Here is a 20,561-nt window from a genome sequence, read left to right as displayed (position 1 = left end):
GAACGGGGACGAGTTAAGTTGAAGGAGGGCCGCTCCGGTGTTTACGGTTTTTCGAGGTGGTGTGTTCAGGGGCGTCACAGGGGGGGGTAGTGGGACTGAGTTACTAGGGCCCAAGGTGGAGGGGCCTTAATTATTTTATACTTTAGCTATTGAAAAATAGCAGATATACAAGCTTACAGCGCGGCAAGCGCGAGCTTGTAGATCTGCTATTTTGGAAAAGCGTTGAAAATGTGTGCAAATCTTTGAAGAATATATGTATTTTTTAAGCGAACATTTGTAACTCAAATTTTGCTTCTGGGGGGTCCCTGGAACCAAATATTTTGAGATGGGGGTCCGTGGCCAAATACATATCATTTTGGGGGTCCTTCACGTGAAAAGGTTTGAGCACCACTGACATAGAAATATAGGTTTTTCAAAAAAAACTTAGAAGGATTTGAAATATTCAAAGCCTTGCACAAATGTTCATGATTTTTCAATAGCAGATCTACAAGCTGCCGCGCTGCAGTCTAAATGGGTTAAACCCGTCCCCCTATGAAGAACATTTGTGGGGGGTCCGCAGTGAATCCTTGCACCCAGGGCCCAGAATTTGGTGCGACACCCCTGTTTCGAGGTGGGTGTACTGTGTTTGGAGGGTGGGGGTGGCGGGGGGGAACCGGGTGAACGAACGGGGAGTTCCGGGCGGAGGGCTGGGTTGACAGTGACACATGGCGGCTTGTCTGGATGCCGAGGGAAGGCAAGTCCCACCGTCCCCGTAGAGGAGGGCTCAGGCTCAACCTAATGCCTGTTACTGTAGGCTTCTCGGCCTAGTTTTCCGCGTGCTCTGTCCTGTATATCCTTCTATTAACTCAGTCTGACATATCCATAAGAATGATGGAAGGGCTCCGTTTTTTTTTTCTTTTTTTTTTTTACAAAGCCATTTTGTGCGCAGAATCTTAATGCTCCCGAATGGATAAAAGAGAGCGCGTCTTGCGCTGTGGTGTCAAACGTGCACTGACACTGACTTTCCTCTGTCCTGCAGAGCCCACCCTCATCACCACCCAGCCGTCCACCCTGGACGTCACCGTGGGAGAGAGCGTCGTCCTGCCGTGTCAGGTGACCCACGACCCGTCCCTGGAGCTGAAGTTCACCTGGTTCTTCAACGAGCAGCTCATCCACTTCGGGAGCCACGGTGGATACTTTGAAAAAGTGGGCGGCGTAAGTCCATGATTTGGCCTCGCATTTGTAAACACGGTTGTCATATCTTGAGAAATGGTGCTGGTATTGCTACGGTTTTAATGCCGCGCTTGTCAGAGGCACTGGTGGGAATGCATAATGAATGACGAGAAACAAATCTGTTCTGTAGTGTGTCGGGGAGTGCCTATGTGTCATCTATGCCACGGCACTCTCATGAAAATGGGCTATCAAAGACGCATTGATTTTTTTTTTTTGCAACCCCTTTAGAGATTCAGTTGAGCAAAGGTCGAGAGGTGAGGCTGGAGATGCATTGGTGCATCGATATTATACTTCTCATCTTTTAGTAAGGTCGTAATGGATACAGCCGCAGTGCAGGGGGAATGTTTGTATCATGTGTATTATTTATGGGGCAGAAAATTGCTGCATGTGGTTTATTTTTAAAAGAAATTTACATAAACACCCTGCAACATCTCTTGCAGGAACTTTGTATACATTAAAAAGACTCAAAGATGACATTCTAAGCAAGTAGTGCACTGGTTCCGAGACCAAATGGATGTAGGTCTGTAACTCTGAGTGTGTACAAATGGGGGGAAATGGACCCAGAAGTATCCATTTAGGTTGCATTTGTAGTTTTTCATTCCAAGGACCCCCACTTTAATATGCATTAGGCCACCACAGACCCCCATTTGATACGATTTTTATCTCTGGGACTAGTGTTTATATAACTCACAGAGTTACAGACCCGTAAGGTCCGACCCGACGTTGAGGAACTGTGCTTCTGCAAGTGCAGCACCCCACCCCCATGATTTTCTTAAGAGCGTTCTTCATCAAAACTTAGTATGGACACATCTTCCTCCCTCCATTTCCCATTATCTAAATGTATTTTCTTCCCTCCGCCTAATGAAATAACGTCCATCTTGTGTTAAACATATTCTGCTGCTGGCCACTCCGTTGAAATCTCAGTGCCACAGCTTTTGCCGTGTCCAATTTATTACAGAACCTGCTTCTACTGTGCTGATTAAATGGTAATAGAGAAATGGCAGCTGCAATTAGAAATGGAATAAAAGAAGCCCAGAAAGCAATAGCGACTGAACAGCCTAATGAACTACTCTTCATCAATGAAGACTATTCTCCATCAATGAAAGCTTTCCATGTTGAATAAAATCAGGCTGCTTTTATGAATACGTTTATCTAATTATAATGATTAAGCGTGGACTGTGGAGTGTCCTGTCTGCCTGATATAGCCAGGTTTATGTCTGGGTATATTCGCAAACCAGCTGCCTTTCAGGGAGAGAAAAGCTTTTTGCGGAGACGATATATTCATGATTCAAGATACACAGGCGACAATGAGCTTTGTGTTAGCCTTGTCTTGATGGCAAAACCGCATTGTTCATGAATTACAATAGCTTTGATGGATAGTAGGTCGTTCATTGTACTGTGTGTGTGTGTGTGTGTGTGTGTGTGTGTGTGTGTGTGTGTGTGTGTGTGTGTGTGTGTGTGTGTGTGTGTGTGTGTGTGTGTGTGTGTGCGCGTGTGCTTGTGCGTGTGCTCGTGTGTGTGCACATGACAGCAGCATTCAGCTGGGGACATTATGATACGAAACATTCAGCTGAGACATGCGGGGAAGTACACCTGTGCTGTACAAACTAAGGTGGACAGCATTTCCATCGCTACGGACTTAATTGTCAGAGGTAAGCTACGGCCTTAATTGCCATTCAGTGACATGTTTAATCACATGATGCCTAGCGTTCCTATTCTGGGGCACACATTCAGCAAGAATTAAGCCATTTACCATGAGAGGGAGTGGGTTGTTGGCTGATTTACCACTGTTTCAGGGTTGTGGCACGAGGCGAAGCTTTTCTACCACTTCTACCATATAAATGAAAGAAAACACAGTTGTAACTTGCAGGGTTATTTAGTTACAATCATTGATTGTTTACACATTGTGTAAGTGGGCGGGGTCCATGAGACAACTCAAGGTTGTTGACTGATTTACCACTGTTTTAAGCCAATCAGAATCCAGTATCTGAACGTGTGACCACAAAAAGTGGTAGAATTACAGATTTACAACCTCAACCCTGGTCAACTAGGTTTATATAGGGTTAAGTGACTTGTGATTTGCGTTGGTTAAATGTACTCATCTGAATCCATTTATAGCATGCACGCAGATGTATAATCAAGTAACATTTCACCTCCCTGCATTCAGCCCTTTTGAAGTGTTTTAATTATCTGTTGTGGTCTGGTCTTGCTGGTGAAAAAAACAATACTTGTAAAGATGGCTAGATAGAGATGTTTGGCATCGTGTGAGATGAGAGAATTACGGTCTAATTAGACTAAATGGCTCCCCGAGGTCTCACACCATACTGACCTTACTGCTTCACTGACACATACAGTACGTACATGCACGCACATCGCGCGCGCACACATAAACACCCACAGACGAACTCCACCTTCACATTTGCCATCCGTCTGCCATTTTCATAATGGCTTCGGTTAGGTTTTCGCTTAGCACTTTTCTAAATGCTGTGTTTACAAAGTCACAGGATTAAATGAATGAATAAATGAATGAATAAAAAAGGCCTCGTTTGTGTCCTTCTCACTCTCTCGCTCTCTCCTTTGAGTCTCTGTCCTTCCTTCCTTTCCTCTCTCTCTCTCTCTCTCTCTCTCTCTCTCTCTCTCTCTCTCTCTCCCCCCTCTCTCTGTGTATGTTCTTCTGCCTGCCTGGCCATGCTTGCCTATCAGGTCCCCCTGGGCCACCCACCAGCATCCATGTAGAAGGAATCACCGATACCACAGCTTCCCTGTCCTGGAGGCCCGGTCCTGATAATCACAGTCCAATTACGGCCTACACCATCCAGGCCAGGACACCATTCTCCCTGGGGTGGCAAGCTGTCACCACAGGTAAGCTCTGTCCAACCAGCCGTGGCCACCTCCAGTCACATGGAGGAGGGGACCACTCTTCATTCTCCTCCTCTTCCCTGTGAGAATATTGGAGATGTGATTTTTACCCCTAGCGCCAAATGGCTCACAATCGTACTGTGACCATTGACCGCCGCTTTATAGGACTCTGGGGCATTCTGAAACATGGATCTCCACACCCAATGATGTGCCTTGTTGCCGGGGCTTGTAATTTGATAGTGTGGTAAAGTGATACTGCGGGCTGTAATTTTTTTCCGCGCGTCATCTTTAATGGAGCCCGGTGCGTTGGGGCATGGTGGGAGCTCTGTATGTGTGCCTTATCTCGCACCGGTTTCCTCCTCACCCATTGATATTTTTGTGAAACGGAGATATATTTAAAATGTAAGCTAGCTTCAGTGACATCATTGGTCTACCATGGGCAGTATCCTATCCAATCCTTGTCACAATATTGTTAACCACATGACTGTCACCCTTGAAGGAATACTCTCACAATCTCACTTCTTTGGCATAATACACACACACACACACACACACACACACACACACACACACACACACACACACACACACACACACACACACACACACACGCCCGCGCGCACGTAGGTAGAGATACTTTTTGTTGCCTATTTTTCGATAGATGCTAGTTACATTATGCTTAATAATTATTTACATTATGTTTACATTATGCTTATAATAATTATAATCATAGAGAATTATTATAGTTATATAATATGGGTAATAATAATAATAATTCTTATTATTCTTACCCTTATTATATAATTTAGACAGATGCTTTGTTTGATGTTTACCTGGTATCCTAGCTACTTTGTACAGTAGCACTACATAGTGTCTTTGCACCATTTACCCTGTTTGTTCACTAACAGGCTCATTCCGTTCTGACCTGTAAGTTGCTCTGGATAAGAGTGTCTGCTAAATACCTAAATTGTAAATTAGTCTAGAGTTGTATTGATTGCGGCTCTGCCTCTTGTGTGTTCAATGTTTAGCACTTTTGAGATGATGCCAGCAGGCTAGCTTGTATACCCTGCAGAAACATACACTGACAGTGTGCCAGATCATTAGCAAGTTGATCAAAGAGTAGATCCACCCCCACCCAAAAAGAAAAAGTCCAGAGTATTCCTTCAGCATGTGTAGATGTTTTGCCTTTGGACTTTGTGTGTACATCTGTGTGTCCTTGTGAGTGATTACACCTGTCCTGCGCACCTGTGGTGGAGTCTCACCAGGCCTGTCAGCCTGGAGGACAGTCTACTGTTGACGCTAAGTTGACACGTGCACACACACACACACACACACACACACACACACACACACACACACACACACACACACACACACACACACACACACACACACACACACACACAGACCTCCCAGCCGTCAGTATCAACCCACTTTGTGTGTGTGTGTGTGTGTGTGTGTGTGTGTGTGTGTGTGTGTGTGTGTGTGTGTGTGTGTGTGTGTGTGTGTGTGTGTGTGTGTGTGTACGTGCGTGTGTGTTTTATGCCAGTTCCTGAGATGGTGGGTGGTCGGCAGTTGACAGCTACAGTAATAGACCTGAGCCCCTGGGTGGAGTATGAGTTTAGAGTCCTGGCAAGCAACGCCATCGGGACAGGAGAACCCAGCAAGCCGTCCAAACAAGCAAGGACAAAGGAGACTTGTATGTACTCTATAAGCATCGAAACTTTCTCTCATGTCGCCTATCATTAATGTCTACACCAGGGGTCTTCAACATTGTCAGTCCAAGGACCCCTTAGTTGAGAGAAAGATGAAGCAGGGACCCCCACAACCTTTTCATAGATTCCATATAGTTTCATCGTTTGACAGCACAATCATCAGTGTATTTTGGATTCATGTCAATTTGTGTTTTCAGATATTTAACCACTTTAACCATCAATAGTTAATACACTTGACCTTTCACTCGGTACTTGCTCTGTTATTTTCCCCCTCTACACGAAACCTCTTTGCCAAAAATAGCCGATCTATAAGTTCACAACGCCGTTGTGAGCTTGTAGATCGTCTATTTTTGGCTAAGAGTTCTCAAAATATGGACACTAGGGTTCAAGTGGTTAATATAGAAATGGAGAAAAAAAGCTTCTAGCACACAAAGATTTGGAGGACCCCTGTAGTAACTTTGAGGACCCCCTGTTGAAGACCCCTGGTCTACACTAATATACTTTTACCTCAAGTTATGACCTCTGTTCTGAGAAAGAAATGTAACTAACTAGTATGCCCAAAACATTTTTTCCATACTTTGCCATGGAAATATCAATGGTAAAGAGGTCTGTGAACTCAACTAAGCTGATCATAATCTTTCTCCCCAGCTCCGAAGGTCACCCCGGCTAATGTAAGCGGAGGAGGTGGCAGTCGCTCTGAATTAGTCATCACATGGGAGGTAAGCATGCCACCAGCGCGCTCTCTCACCCATGGTGGAGGGAGCCAGGCGTCATTATTCTCGGAGGATCCGGGACCCTTGTTTCATTAATAACAGCCGAATGGCTTAATGTATGGCATTTCATTTTTAAGAACAGAGAGGCAATAACTGCTGCTGTCACCCCGGGGGAGAGAAAAATGCCTTTGAGGTTTCAATAAGATAATTAAACAGAATGGTTCCTCCAAAGTTCCAAGCAACTTTTATTTTTTTACAATGATTGTGTATTCTCTCTCTCTCTCTCTCTCTCTCTCTCTCTCTCTCTCTCTCTCTCTCTCTCTCTCTCGTTCTCTCTCTCTCTCTCTCTCTCTCTTTCTCTTTCTCTTTCTACAAAGCCAGCGTTTATCAACCCTAGTCCAAAAGGCTTATATTTATACTGGTTGCTTGAAATCATCAACCCCTGCTGTGAAAGCTTTTCACTGAATGAAAGGTTGATGTTTCAACGTTGCAGGAGTTCAGCAAAAGTGTAACTACTGCTTAACAAAGTGCTAATTTTGCCTTGACCCCAACGGCACCATAGGCAACGATGTAATGTGGCAGCAGAGATGGAACGCGTTAATTACATTAATTGAGTCTTAAACAAAGATGGGGAAAAGAGTGTTCAAGACATATCTATGCTGTGCCCGGTGTTGCTGCAACCCAGTTCCTGGGTGGGGAGAGGAAACTGAATTTAGTTTTATATTACTATGTATCTTAGAGGTTGAGAGTGAAGAGAGAGTCAGCAGCTATAAATACATGATATATGGTGTGCTGTTGGTCTTAACAATAGCTGAGTTAAGCCCTCACGCTGAGGGCACTGTACTGTTGATGGATGCATCCATTCACTTGTGTGTTGTTTGTTCATGTGTGTGTGTGTGTGTGTGTGTGTGTGTGTGTGTGTGTGTGTGTGTGTGTGTGTGTGTGTGTGTGTGTGTGTGTGTGTGTGTGTGTGTGTGTGTGTGTGTGTGTGTGTGTGTGTGTATTTGCTGTGCGTATAGCCTGTTCCGGAGGAGCTGCAGAATGGTCCGGGGTTCGGCTACGTGGTCGCGTTTCGACCCCACGGCGCCACCGTCTGGATGCAGGCCGCGGTGCCTTCGGCAGAGACCTCCAGATATGTCTTCAAAAACGAAAGCATCCAGCCCTTCTCGCCCTTCCACGGCAAGGTCGGCGTCTACAACAATGTGGGCGAGGGTCCGTTCGGACCCGTTACCACCATCTATTCCGCTGAGGAAGGTAGAGTGAAGTATGATGTAGACTAGAGTCAACACTGTTGTTAACGGGGGTAGCTGTCAGGTGCGTCACAAGGGGGGGGGAGTGGGACTTACTGAGTTATTAGGGCCCAAGGTGGAGGGAATTATGTTATGCTTTAACTATTGAAAACTATTGAAAAATAGCAGATCTACGTGCCACGCTGCAAGCTTGTAGATCTGCTATTTTTGAAAAGTCGTGAAAAATGTGTGCAAATCTTTGAATATATGTATTTTTTAAGGGAACATTTGTAACTCAAATTTTGCTTCTGGGGGGTCCCTGGAACTAAATATTTTGAGATGGGGGTCCGTGGTCAAATACATATCATTTTGGGGGTCCTTGACATGAAAAGGTTTGAGCACCACTGACATAGAAACATAGGTTTTTCAAAAAACCTTAGGAGGATTTGAAATATTCAAAGAACTGTACAGATTTTCAAGATTTTTCAAAAATAGCAGATCTACAAGCTCGCAGCGTCAACCTTGTGTATCTGCTATTTTTTTATAGTTAAAGCACAAAATGTGAGTGAATCCTTGTACACAGGGCCCAGAATTTGGAATTTGGTGCGACACCCCTGAATGGGGGTAGCTGGAGTCTCTCAGCCACAGTTCATAACTCATTTCAAAGAGCTCCCAAGCCATTCTAGTCATTAGAGTGACCTTGCTCCCTGTGTACTCCTATCAGGATCTGCAGACGGTCTCCCCCGCCCCCAGCTCAGAGTTGTGATGGTCCCACTTTGAGAGGTTATCAAAGCTTGTTTTGAAAGTCTCTCTCTATTAACTCTAGAGCCTAGCCGAGCACCCACCAGGATCCGTGCCAAGAGCCTGTCCGCGTCCGAGGTTGAAGTTTCGTGGAAAGCTCTGCCGTGGAATGCCAGCAAGAGACGAGTTCTAGGCTATGAGGTGAGCAACCTCATAGCCTGTGCGTGTGTGCGTGCGTGTCTGGGGTTGTGCATGAATCTTGTTTTATTTCTGATGAGTGTTGCAGAATCTTGTACCTTGGCAGAGGACAGGAGATACATACGTAGCTTGGTGTTTTTAATGTTCCAGTCTAGCCCCATATCGTCATTGTCGGGTAGAAACCTTGCGTGAGTGGTGATGCATACACCGAGGGATACAACGCTTAGCCTCTAATCCACCACAGCAAAGCAGCATTTAACACTGTGGCTTAATACAGTAGCGCTCAGTGGGTTATTTCTCATTTCCATTCAGTTCATCAATATGAGGAAAAACCCTCCTACTTCCATCCATGAATTGCATGAAGTGTAAGAATTATATTATTTAAAAAAAATTGGTGACCAGTGAAAGTCAACAGCAGAACACAAACAAACCTTCCACCATTCCTGTGAGGAAAGACAAATTATACTTGTGTTGTCAAGCATGCCAGCCATTTCAGTTTGGACACCCGGGTGACAAAGAAAAACTGTTATCAGCGGGGGTTGACAGCAGGGGGATTCTTTATATATATATATATATATATATATATATATATATATATATATATATATATATATATATATATATATATAAAAAATCTTCTGCATATTGTGATCCAAACAACTTTGAACCCCGGCTGCCACATCTCTGCGGCTAAGCAAGCAGAACCAAAGTACACAACCCATGGCGAGTGGAGAGTGCAGCAGGACACACTGCTCAGGGTTATTCTCATACCAATTTGCGGTTGCAGTGCACAGTGTCCTTCACTCTTCAGTTTACAGTTCATTGACAGTATATACCAGGAGGCTTGGGCAGAGTGTCGGCCGTGTTAGAGCAGATTCTGCATTCATGTCTGTGGTTCTGCCTCGTCTGTTTTTTCAGCTGAGGTACTGGGATAAAAGCGAAAAAGAGGATACAGCCAGTGTGCAGAGGACTGTGGGAAATCAAACGTCTTCTGTAATCCGCGGGGTGAAAGGCAGCAGCACATATTACATCACCGTCAGGGCATACAACTCAGCGGGAACAGGGCCTCCCAGCACAACCATCAATGTCACCACCAAGAAACCACGTAAGCATGGGAACGAATTAAGACCAATAGTTTTCTCTCTCCACTGCCTTTTGCCTTGTGTATGTGTGTGATGTACCGGTACCTGTGCTTGTGTCCCTCAGCGCCGAGCCAGCCGCCAGTCAAAGTGATGTGGAACGCATCAAACTCCAAGATTATACTGACCTGGGAGCAAGTCAAGGCATTGGAGAATGAGTCAGAGGTCACCGGCTACAAAGTAAGTGGCCTGCCTTGGATCCGGAAGAACATAATGTATGTGGCCACAGCTCTCTCAGCTGCCCTGACCTTTCCTCCCCTCTGTGTGATCTGTGCTCAGGTGCTGTACAAAAGGAACCGCCACAGTCGCCCCGATGTGATGGAGACCAACACCACTTCTGTGGAGCTGTCCTTGCCCGTCGATGAGGAGTATATTATACAGATCAAGCCCTTTGGCGAGGGCGGCGAAGGCAGCAGTAGCAGACAGATCACCATCCCAAGAATACCAGGTCAGTGCACAGTAAAATCTTCAATGTGTCAATATTGACATTTTAACATATATTTTTTTAATGTACTGTAGATGAATAATGATCATAAGAAAATACATAAAAGCGCCCGCACACTGTCTGACTTGCACAGTACAAGAGAGATTTTATTAAGGGACACAAGTTAACGTTTGGGTCACCAAGACCGATGATGAAGCATGATTGAAGAAGGTCTTTGGGACAGAAACGTTACATCACTTAAAGGGGCACTCCACCACTTTTCAACCTATGTTCATATAATTGGTCCTCACTCAAAAATAGCTTTTCTTTTTTTTTCTTTTTTTTTTTCTCAGAGGTGGGCTGTGGGCAGGTCAGAAACCCATAGTCTTGTGACATCATCGATTGCCAATCCAGCTTATAGAAACTGCAGGCTTTCTATTCCTGAAAAGTTGCAATTTTAAAGTGGAAGCCATTGTTCTCGCGATAATAAAAATCTAAATATTTTTTTCAAAAATATTGATTACATTATTTTTTTGGAAAATGATGATGTCACAAGACGATGGATTCTGAACTGCCCACAGCTCTCCTAGGAGACTTGGACTGAGTAGAAAAAATTGTGATATTTTATCATGAACATTAGCGAGGACCTATTATATGAAGACAGGTTGAAAAGTGGTGAACTACTCCTTTAATTAAGTCTCTCTTGTACTGTGCACACATAGACATCAAATGGGGCTTGAGCCCCTGCCCTTTTATCCGTCTGTAAAAAGTGCCCTCTCCAGAGTCCAGACCATGAATGCAGTTTTTACTATGGTGAAAGAAAGGCAAATGCCCTCTTTCCATGCCATACCTGAAGGCAGCATACAAGAGAATTGCCTCGTCCAAACTCTCCTGAACTTGAATGCAGCATCTAATGTTGGAAGAATTGCCCTCTCTGTGTAGAAATCCATGCCATTACGCCACATCTCCAGTATTGACTTGATTATGCTTAGTTCAGTGTGGTATCAAGCACGAAAATAGCCGACCTCCAAGCTCACAACGCGTCGCGCAATATTTTCACCAAAATGCCCTTTTAGAAATGGCAGGCCCATTCTCTGCGCGTCCCTGCTGTGCAAGTCAGACAGTGTGCGCCGTGCGGGTGCTTTTGTTGTTGTTGTTTTATGACCATTGTTTTCTTCACCTACACACCTGTAAGACATTTTTACCTGGTGTGTGTGAAAGCTTTTTTAACAGATGTAGTCAGGGTAATGAGCAACCATTTGAAACAGAGGTGTTGAGAGTGAGACATCTAGAGGCTGAATGTTGTCTATAGTCTGCAACTTTAACTGTGAGAGTATACAAATGGACCCATAAGGGTCTATCTGTGCACTCAGAGTTAAACTCTTTATTTTCGTTATTTAAATGAACACACAGGATTTTGCAGTGTTGTGGGCTTGCTTCTGCTCTTAAGAGATACTCTACTGGTAATGGAATAATCCATTCCCATGCTGCCGTCGCTACTCTGCCAAAACAGATTAGCTGTCATCACCTCAAAAGGAACAGAAAGAGCGAGCAAGAGGGAGGGACATAATTGTTTAGATGGGCCGCTGTTGTAATTAAATGGTCTGTGCCTGAGTTCATAATGCGAGTGTTGCATGAAAAGATGGTCAATTTATATTGGATACTTTGCTTGGAACTCAAGTCATGATTCTCAGGCATTTTGGAAATGAACGAATGTGCCTTGATTACCAAAGCATGCCGATGCAGCAGCAGCAACTTGTAGAGATAAAATAACTTTTTTGTTGTTTGTGTGTCTTTTTTTTTCAGTGTAAACAGAGCAGCCTCATTCATTTCTATGCCTTTACAGGTCCCAACGCAATCGGCTCAGCGTCCAAGGTCTCCACTCTATCAGCCCTCAGTACAATAGCACTGTCTTTCACAGCGCGGACATCTTTATGACAAACGGCTCCCGGCAGACATCGCATCTTGATGTGGAGACGGCCCTACTGCGGGAGCACAGACACCACCCCAGTGTGGTGTACTAGAGATCCATCCATTTAGATTTTAGGAGCCAGGAGGAAGACAGCGATGACAAAAGAAACACACACTCACGTACATGCCATTGAGATGACAGGGAAAGAGCTCGCTTCACCACCCAGGCTAAGTAAAGGGGATCGACCAGTGTCCTGACTCTGTTGTTACCAAAGCAGCTTTCATAAGAAAAGTTAGAAAGACAAAAAATATATAGAATAATGTCTCATATGCATCTTTTGTATGACATTTTGAGCTTTTATAGATTTATTTTCAACCAAATTGAAATTGGTCTGGGCTTTTTTTGTTTGTTTTTTGTCAAAGGCAGCAGTGTGGGAGATGTCAAGTGCATGGCAAATAACACTATTTAACAGATTTAACAGTCTAGGCCTAAAGAATGTTATTTGGCAGCACAACTTGTTGTCGTTTTTAGTACGTTCTGACTTGCAATGGTTCAAGGTTCAAGGATTCATTTGAATGAATTGTTCATGACATCTCAACCACATTTGTGTGTGGGGAAGGGTTCTTTGAGATATTCTTTTTTATATATACGTATATATTTATTTCGGTTGTTCTGAAGCTATCCGTAAGACAACTGATGAACTTAGTATCACAACGAGGCTTAATTTATACTTCATCTCACAACTGTAGTCACTTGACAAACAATATAACCCATTAAAACCATCATCTTAGATATTTATTTGCATTGGCTATTAAAAAAATAGCAGATGTACAAGCTCGCAGTGCGTCACTTCGTGCCACGCTGCGAGCTTGTACATCTGCTATTTTTGAACATTTTAGAAAAATCTTGAAAGTGTGACAACTGATTTAGAAGGCATTTGTGGAACCGGCCTCAGGTCCTAATAGGTTCATGACGTATTGTCAACTGATCAAATTGTCGACAGTTGTGCGACAAAGCATAAATGCCGTTCTGGAGTGCATCTCTCCTGGGTTACTCCACACCGACCATTTTAATTGCACTTGCAACCAGACCCTCGCGGCTGTGTTCATTCTTTTCATCCTTTCAGTTAGCCCTGTGTCTCTAGAGCTATTCTTTGCCTTGTGTGTGCCTCATCATAAGTTAAAAATCCTCAGGTCCTTAAAGAGCCTTAACTTATCGTATGTATATCAAAATAAACGTTAGAATCGTATAAAAGTACCAAGCAGCCGCTGCGATGCTGACATGTTGCTGTGTGGATAGACGCTGTATGTTATTCGGGGACGGGACTAGCATCCCTTGTACAATGAGGATAATGAGGTTCGTTTGGACAGCATTTTGCTGTTTAGCATGGGTTGTGGGCAATATGTGGTACATTTTTATGGGTGTGCATTCTTAATAAAAGACGATGCTGCTGATCTTTCCTTTTCCCCATTGTCTTCTGATGCTATGTGAGACTAAAGGCTTAATTTATACACCTGCATCGTATGGCAGTGTCGTGCAGCGGAAATAACAAATATTGTAAATCTGCTATTTTCTCTGCGCAACACTGCCATACAACAAAGTATAAATCCGGCTTATGGTGCAACGGTACAGTGCAGTCCATATGTAGCTTGTGATCCAGTTAAGTGCAGATAGTTTGTCGTACACTGAAGGGAAGTGTACTGTAGGTACTGGGTCTCGCTCAGAATCACACATCAAGAAACGTGTAATATACTGTTTTGTATACTTCAAATCGTTTATATAAAAGAACGTTTCTAAAGAGCTGGTTTATGTGATTTTTATGTGAGAACGCTGTCATATACAGTGGCCAATTGTCGCTCAGCATGACTGTAATTTGTCTACCTTTTTTTTCTGTCCTTCTGCAACCTGGCTGAATGGCTTTAGGAACATGTGACATTAAATACAGTAGGTGTGTTTATCCGTGTACCATGAGTTTGAACCAAGTTCCTTTGCTTCTGTCTCAGTCAGGTGCTGCCCTTACTGTACACACCCCTCTGAGGTGTATTGGGTCAACCATTCACATAATGCTCTACAGTCACATGACCATTTCCTCTGTTGCTGTTTGTCGTTTATACTGTGTTAATAAAGTTTATTGATTTATAGAATGATGTCAACTTCTATTGACCCTTCCCTCAGTCATACCACTCCAGACATACCCTTCAGTGTCAATCAAGATGAACAATACACATGCAGATGGTCGACTGGTTGTTTTATGCAATAATGCCACTTGATGTAAGGGAAAAGTAATGTGTGACAAATAACCTTTCATAAAAGGTAGGGACGTTTGCTGATTTGACTGATCTGCCATTAAAGTAAACAAACATAATTTCACATAATATGTGTATAGAACAATTCCATTAGTTACTAGAATTACGGTATGCTGTGGTTGCCTTTAGGCCAACCACACTAACTCATGTCTAAGGTTACCTCTGGAATAAAAATTAAGTGTGAATGAATTCCTGGTTAAATTAATGGAAGGGACATTTTTAATTATTATTTATGAGGCCATAAACATTAACTAACCTCCCGGGGATAGGGTGAATGCAACATGCAAAACATAAAAATAGTTTTGAACAAAGTCAAACAATATCTTGAAAACTCTTCTATAATTAATGGATTTATTACTGGCGGACGACGCAGCACAGCTTGACCAGCGCTGCTGGGCTTATTGCACTGATAACGTGCAATAATCAAGATCAGTCAGCAAGTTCTGGTTCTGGCTCCCCAGCTGGGTTATCCTCTCTCCTTCCCCTTCTCACTCTCTCTCTTCCTCCCTCCTCCTCTAACTCTCCTACCTCTCTTCCCTCTCTCTCTCCCTCTCTCTCTCCCTCCCTCCTCCTTGGTTAACACATACTCCTCAGGGTTAGTAAGTCATTTTAGAAAGCATCTCAATACTCCAGAAAGCAGAATGCTTTGTGAGAAAAAAATAACTAGTGATGTAGAAAACGAAAATACATTTTTGATTGTTGACAGTAAGTAAAATGTAGAGGTATTTTTTACTTTGTTCAGTGTTTCTCCAGCTCAGTAGCCTTGTGGTTTGAATGTTCCCTGGCCGGGTCATACGAAAGAAAAATGGTACCCACTACCCAGTGCCTCCCTAGCTGCTTGGCACCCAGCATCAATGGTTGGATTGGGGGTAAGTCCCTGCGACATACGTCATGTTCAAGCTGCCTCACGCTACAGAAACAGTAGATAGGCTCCTGCCCTATCCCCTATGGGCCCTATGCAAGACTTACATCTCAGAGGAAAGTATTGTACTTTTACTCCACTAATAGCAGATCTACAAAATTTGTGATGCGACACATTTGTGAGCTTGTGTGAAATGGGACATTTCGCACAATTAATATAGGCCTACCCTGCTGGAGAAAACCAAGCTTATGATGGTTGCTGCCTTGATGGCTTTAGCTGGTCTTAGGTTTACCAGGCTTAACAAACTGGTCAGGCCACCTTACTGGTTTGTCAGTATTGATTAGTTGCACCTCCTTACATTTTCTCAACATTTAATCCAAGATTCATTTTCAGAAAAGGATTTCTATGTGTACGTATAGGACTAGTAGTGAGCCAAAGTTTGTATTTTCCAGACCATACTGGAAAAAAAGTGTTCTTTTGTATTTTAGCCTTCAGTTAGGTAAAGTTGAAAAGCAATGAACATTAGGAGGACTGGGATTTGAATATTGGTGCGCTGGTACAGGGGCTGCACCGTGACTCAGCGTGTCACGTATGCCTTGATGTGTTACAAATGTTTGTATATATGTTTTGAATACATGACTGCTGTGTCGTAAGACAAATTTCAGTGTGAACTGACAATAAAGTACTATATCATATCATCATATCAATATGACATTTCTGTGCTGAGACTGACTGCACATGCATAAAAGCAGAAAAAATTATCTAAAAAAAAAAAAAAAATACAAAAGAGCAACTCAAAAGCACCTGAAGAAATCTGGAGTAGCATTTGGTGTATAGCGGACTGTTCAGAGCTTTTATGTTCAAATCCCAGCCACAGATCGTTGCTGTAGCCTATTACTGGGACCTTTTCAAGGTTGAAATATAAAATAATTACTCAAAAGCACCATTATGTATCTCCTGTGAGAGATGGTGTAGTGGTCTAACAATCAGCCTAATTCCAGTCCTCATACATTTCTGTTGTACTTTGACATTTTCAAGTTTAAAATACAAAAGAGGAATTCAAAAGCACCTGAATAAATTTGGAGTTGCAGATTGATGTACTGTAGTGGACTGATGATCAGTTTCCCAGTTCAAAGATTCCATGTTCAAATCCCAACTAATGTATTTGAATAGGCTACTTAAAAGCACAAAGTGTGTGTTGTGCATGCTCCACGTGTGCTGCATTTTGTGCTGCAGATTAAAGCAAAGTAAATGTTAATATTAAATAAGAGACATTTGCCAAAAGAGCCTGAGAGGTGGTGTAGTGGTCTAATGATTAGTTCTTTAGCTCAGAGGTGCCATGTTCAAACCCCAGTTTTCCCATAGTTCAATGATGCACTTCTTTTGAATTTTCTATGCAGACATATAAATGAGTGACTCAAAATGTCTTTATAAATGCATTGGGCGCTAAGCCATTCTGAGTTATAGCTCTGTTGGAAAAGCTCTTGACTCATCATCATGAGGATCAAATCCTAGTTCCTCTGCATTTGAGCAATTAACACTGATGGCTTGGTCTTTTTCTCTCTTTTAAAAGGCCATTGTCATTAACAATGCATTGGGCACTTAAAGTTAAATGTTTAAAAAACTACAAATTATTTCAAAGTAAAAATCTCAAGCATGCATGTCCACAGTAAGGTGTAATTTTTGAATCGTGAATCAAGTTGCTCGGTTAAAGTATGTAGGAACAGCGAGGTGCCAACCTAGAAAAGTGTTGACTTTGATGGTGTAGTCCAGGGGTCGGCAACCCAAAATGTTGAAAGAGCTATATTGGACCAAAGAAACTAAAAATAAATCGGTCTGGAGCCGCAAACAATTATAAAAGCCTTATATATCGTTGTTGTCAGGTGGAAACCTTGTATGTCCAAAACTTTTTTGTATTCATCATTTACAAAATGAACTAAACTAGTGAAAACAGACAATCTACAAGCACACAACGCCTCGCATCGCGAGGCGTTGTGTGCTTGTAGATCTGCTGTTTTCACTACTTTTGTGCGTCAGTCTTGTATGATGAAACAGGGCTTTACTTAAATTTGAAACTTGGAGATACAAGGTTTCTGCCTGACAGTGACAATATATTAAAAGTCTATATTAGCTATATCAGCCTACTGTCAAAATGACTAAGTAGGCTACAAATACATAATGAGCATTACATTTAATATTTATTCTACACATTTTTACAGCATTGGAAAGCATTAAGAATGTTTGTGTCATGTTTGTCCTCCTACAGAAACCATATTAAAACAAAAATATATATATATATATTTTCCCCCTATCTTTTTCCCTTAATACATTTTTGAAAAAGCTCCAGGGAGCCACTAGGGTGGCGCTTAAGAGCCGCATGCGGCTCTAGAGCCACGGGTTGCTGACCCCCGGTGTAGTCACTGTAGTGGTTCAGATGCAGACCTAAGTTAGTTTAGAAGGTTTTGAGTTCAAAACCAGTAATGACTGTTCTCCAACTTTTACCTGGATCCTTTACATTTTATCTATTCTTACACTGAACAACACACAAGAGAAAAATATAAGTACAAACTACAGTTGGTGCAGTGGTAAAGACAGAGTTTGCAATTTTAAAGTCCTTGGTTCAAACCCAGCATAGATATCTGCCATCTTTTACATTACTCATGCACCTTTATTTAATCTTTTAGTGAAGATAATGCAAGAGAAACCATAAAATGTTAACCTTGATGGAGTAGTGGTTATGAAATTGGACTAACTGTCAGGAGATTGCTGGTTCAATCTTAGCAAGGACCTTTAATTTAGTTTTACCTGCCTCTTTTACCCTTGTCTAATCTTTAAATCAAGAACATGCAACACAAGAAACCAGTATGATCCAAGGTGGACCACCTGTGGGATGGAGCAGTGGCAAAGTTACATGTCTTATTATCTGAAGGTTCTCGGTTCAAAACCACTCTGTGTTTTTCAAGTTTGAACCATTACCACAAGCAAAACCATTTGTTCTTTATTTCCTATTTTTACCTGGATTTTTGATGCAGTGGTTAAGATACAGGGCTTGCAATCAGGATGATTGATTTGAAACCAACAAGAACATTTCCCATGTTTTGTCTGGCTCTAGTAACTTAATCTTTCATTAAAAACTGAAAAATTGAACAAACCACATGTTAAATTCAGTAGACTGGTAAAGCTGCAACCCATATATGTAGAAGGTTAGGGTTCAAAACTAGCATGGCATTTTCTCCATCTTTTATCTAGTTCTTTTACCTTGATGTAGTCTTGAAAGAAAATACATACTAATTCAAACCTGGCAAGGGTTGCTCAAAGTTTTAACCGATAGTATTAAACAGTAGTATGGAACACTAGTAAGTATTGAAAAGTTGATGTGAGAGCCATGGTGGTGCAGTGGAGTAGATACAGTGCTGACAAGGTTCCTGGTTCAAGCCCAATTTGAATTTTTCAAAGTTTTAGCTGGCTCTTGTACCTTTGCCTCTAATTTTTCACTTGACAGCTTGCAAGAGAACAGATTAAATAAGAACCACAATGGTGCAGTGGTTAAGATAATTGCCTCATAGTTAAAAGAAAGTGAGTCCAAAAATCAAGGCGAAACACCTGGAGAAAAGTGAGTCCAAAAATCCCCCAAAATCCCCCAAAAAGTGAGTCCCAAAATCAAGGCGAAACACCTGGAAAAAGGTGAGTCCCATCAAGGCGAAACACCCGGAGAAAAGTGAGTCCCAAAATCCCCCAAAATCCCCCAAAAAGTGAGTCCCAAAATCAAGGCGAAACACCTGGAAAAAAGTGAGTCCCATCAAGGCGAAACACCCGGAGAAAAGTGAGTCCCAAAATCCCTCAAAAGGTGAGTCACAAAATCAAGGCCAAACACCTGGAAAAAAGTGAGTCCCATCAAGGCGAAACACCCGGAGAAAAGTGAGTCCCATCAAGGCAAAACACCCGGAGAAAAGTGAGTCCCAAAATCCCCAAAAATCCCCCAAAAAGTGAGTCCCAAAATCAAGGCGAAACACCTGGGAAAAAAGTGAGTCCCATCAAGGCGAACACCCTCAAACAGTGAGTCCCAAAATCCCCAAAAAGTGAGTCCCAAAATCAAGGCGAAACACCTGGAAAAAAGTGAGTCCCATCAAGGCGAAACACCCGGAGAAAAGTGAGTCCCAAAATCCCTCAAAAAGTGAGTCCCAAAATCAAGGCGAAACACCCGGAGAAAAGTGAGTCCCATCAAGGCGAAACACCCGGAGAAAAGTGAGTCCCCATCAAGGCGAAACACCCGGAGAAAAGTGAGTCCCATCAAGGCGAAACACCCGGAGAAAAGTGAGTCCCAAAATCCCCCAAAATCCCCCAAAAAGTGAGTCCCAAAATCAAGGCGAAACACCCGGAGAAAAGTGAGTCCCAAAATCCCCAAAAATCCCCCAAAAAGTGAGTCCCAAAATCAAGGCGAAACACAGAAAAGTGAGTCCCAAAATCCCTCAAAAGGTGAGTCACAAAATCAAGGCGAAACACCCGGAGAAAAGTGAGTCCCATCAAGGCGAAACACCCGGAGAAAAGTGAGTCCCAAAATCCCCAAAAATCCCCCAAAAAGTGAGTCCCAAAATCAAGGCGAAACACCTGGGAAAAAAGTGAGTCCCATCAAGGCGAAACACCCGGAGAAAAGTGAGTCCCAAAATCCCTCAAAAAGTGAGTCCCAAAATCAAGGCGAAACACCCGGAGAAAAGTGAGTCCCATCAAGGCGAAACACCCGGAGAAAAGTGAGTCCCATCAAGGCGAAACACCCGGAGAAAAGTGAGTCCCATCAAGGCGAAACACCCGGAGAAAAGTGAGTCCCAAAATCCCCCAAAATCCCCCAAAAAGTGAGTCCCAAAATCAAGGCGAAACACCCGGAGAAAAGTGAGTCCCAAAATCCCCAAAAATCCCCCAAAAAGTGAGTCCCAAAATCAAGGCGAAACACAGAAAAGTGAGTCCCAAAATCCCTCAAAAGGTGAGTCACAAAATCAAGGCGAAACACCCGGAGAAAAGTGAGTCCCATCAAGGCGAAACACCCGGAGAAAAGTGAGTCCCAAAATCCCCAAGAATCCCCCAAAAAGTGAGTCCCAAAATCAAGGCGAAACACCTGGGAAAAAAGTGAGTCCCATCAAGGCGAAACACCCGGAGAAAAGTGAGTCCCAAAATCCCTCAAAAAGTGAGCCCCAAAATCAAGGCGAAACACCTGGAAAAACGGGAGTCCCATCAAGGCGAAACACCCACTAACTGG

At 42.9% G+C, this 20,561-nt stretch overlaps 1 protein-coding gene across 1 annotated transcript in view; it reads left to right on the top strand.

Annotated features, from left to right (window-relative positions):
- The window catches only part of cntn4 (contactin 4), a gene marked incomplete at its 5' end in the record, with an annotated part of 181,972 nt that extends 167,695 nt beyond the window's left edge, over positions 1-14,277 (top strand). Inside the window, 11 exons of the mRNA XM_080728858.1 lie at positions 1,019-1,194; positions 2,744-2,864; positions 3,916-4,074; positions 5,621-5,770; positions 6,435-6,505; positions 7,519-7,753; positions 8,555-8,670; positions 9,586-9,772; positions 9,874-9,986; positions 10,086-10,254; positions 12,077-14,277. Of these exons, the coding sequence (XP_080584984.1) occupies positions 1,019-1,194; positions 2,744-2,864; positions 3,916-4,074; positions 5,621-5,770; positions 6,435-6,505; positions 7,519-7,753; positions 8,555-8,670; positions 9,586-9,772; positions 9,874-9,986; positions 10,086-10,254; positions 12,077-12,168 (1,589 nt within the window). The 3' untranslated portion in view covers positions 12,169-14,277. The remainder of the gene's footprint in view (positions 1-1,018; positions 1,195-2,743; positions 2,865-3,915; positions 4,075-5,620; positions 5,771-6,434; positions 6,506-7,518; positions 7,754-8,554; positions 8,671-9,585; positions 9,773-9,873; positions 9,987-10,085; positions 10,255-12,076) is intronic.
- Positions 14,278-20,561: the final 6,284 nt, after the last annotated feature.

Source organism: Nannobrachium achirus, assembly GCF_963921795.1.
Source record: "Nannobrachium achirus genome assembly, chromosome: 6".
Classification (NCBI taxonomy): Eukaryota; Metazoa; Chordata; class Actinopteri; order Myctophiformes; family Myctophidae; genus Nannobrachium; species Nannobrachium achirus.
Note: the sequence above shows the minus strand (reverse complement) of the source record. Positions and strands in the feature narration are given on the sequence as shown.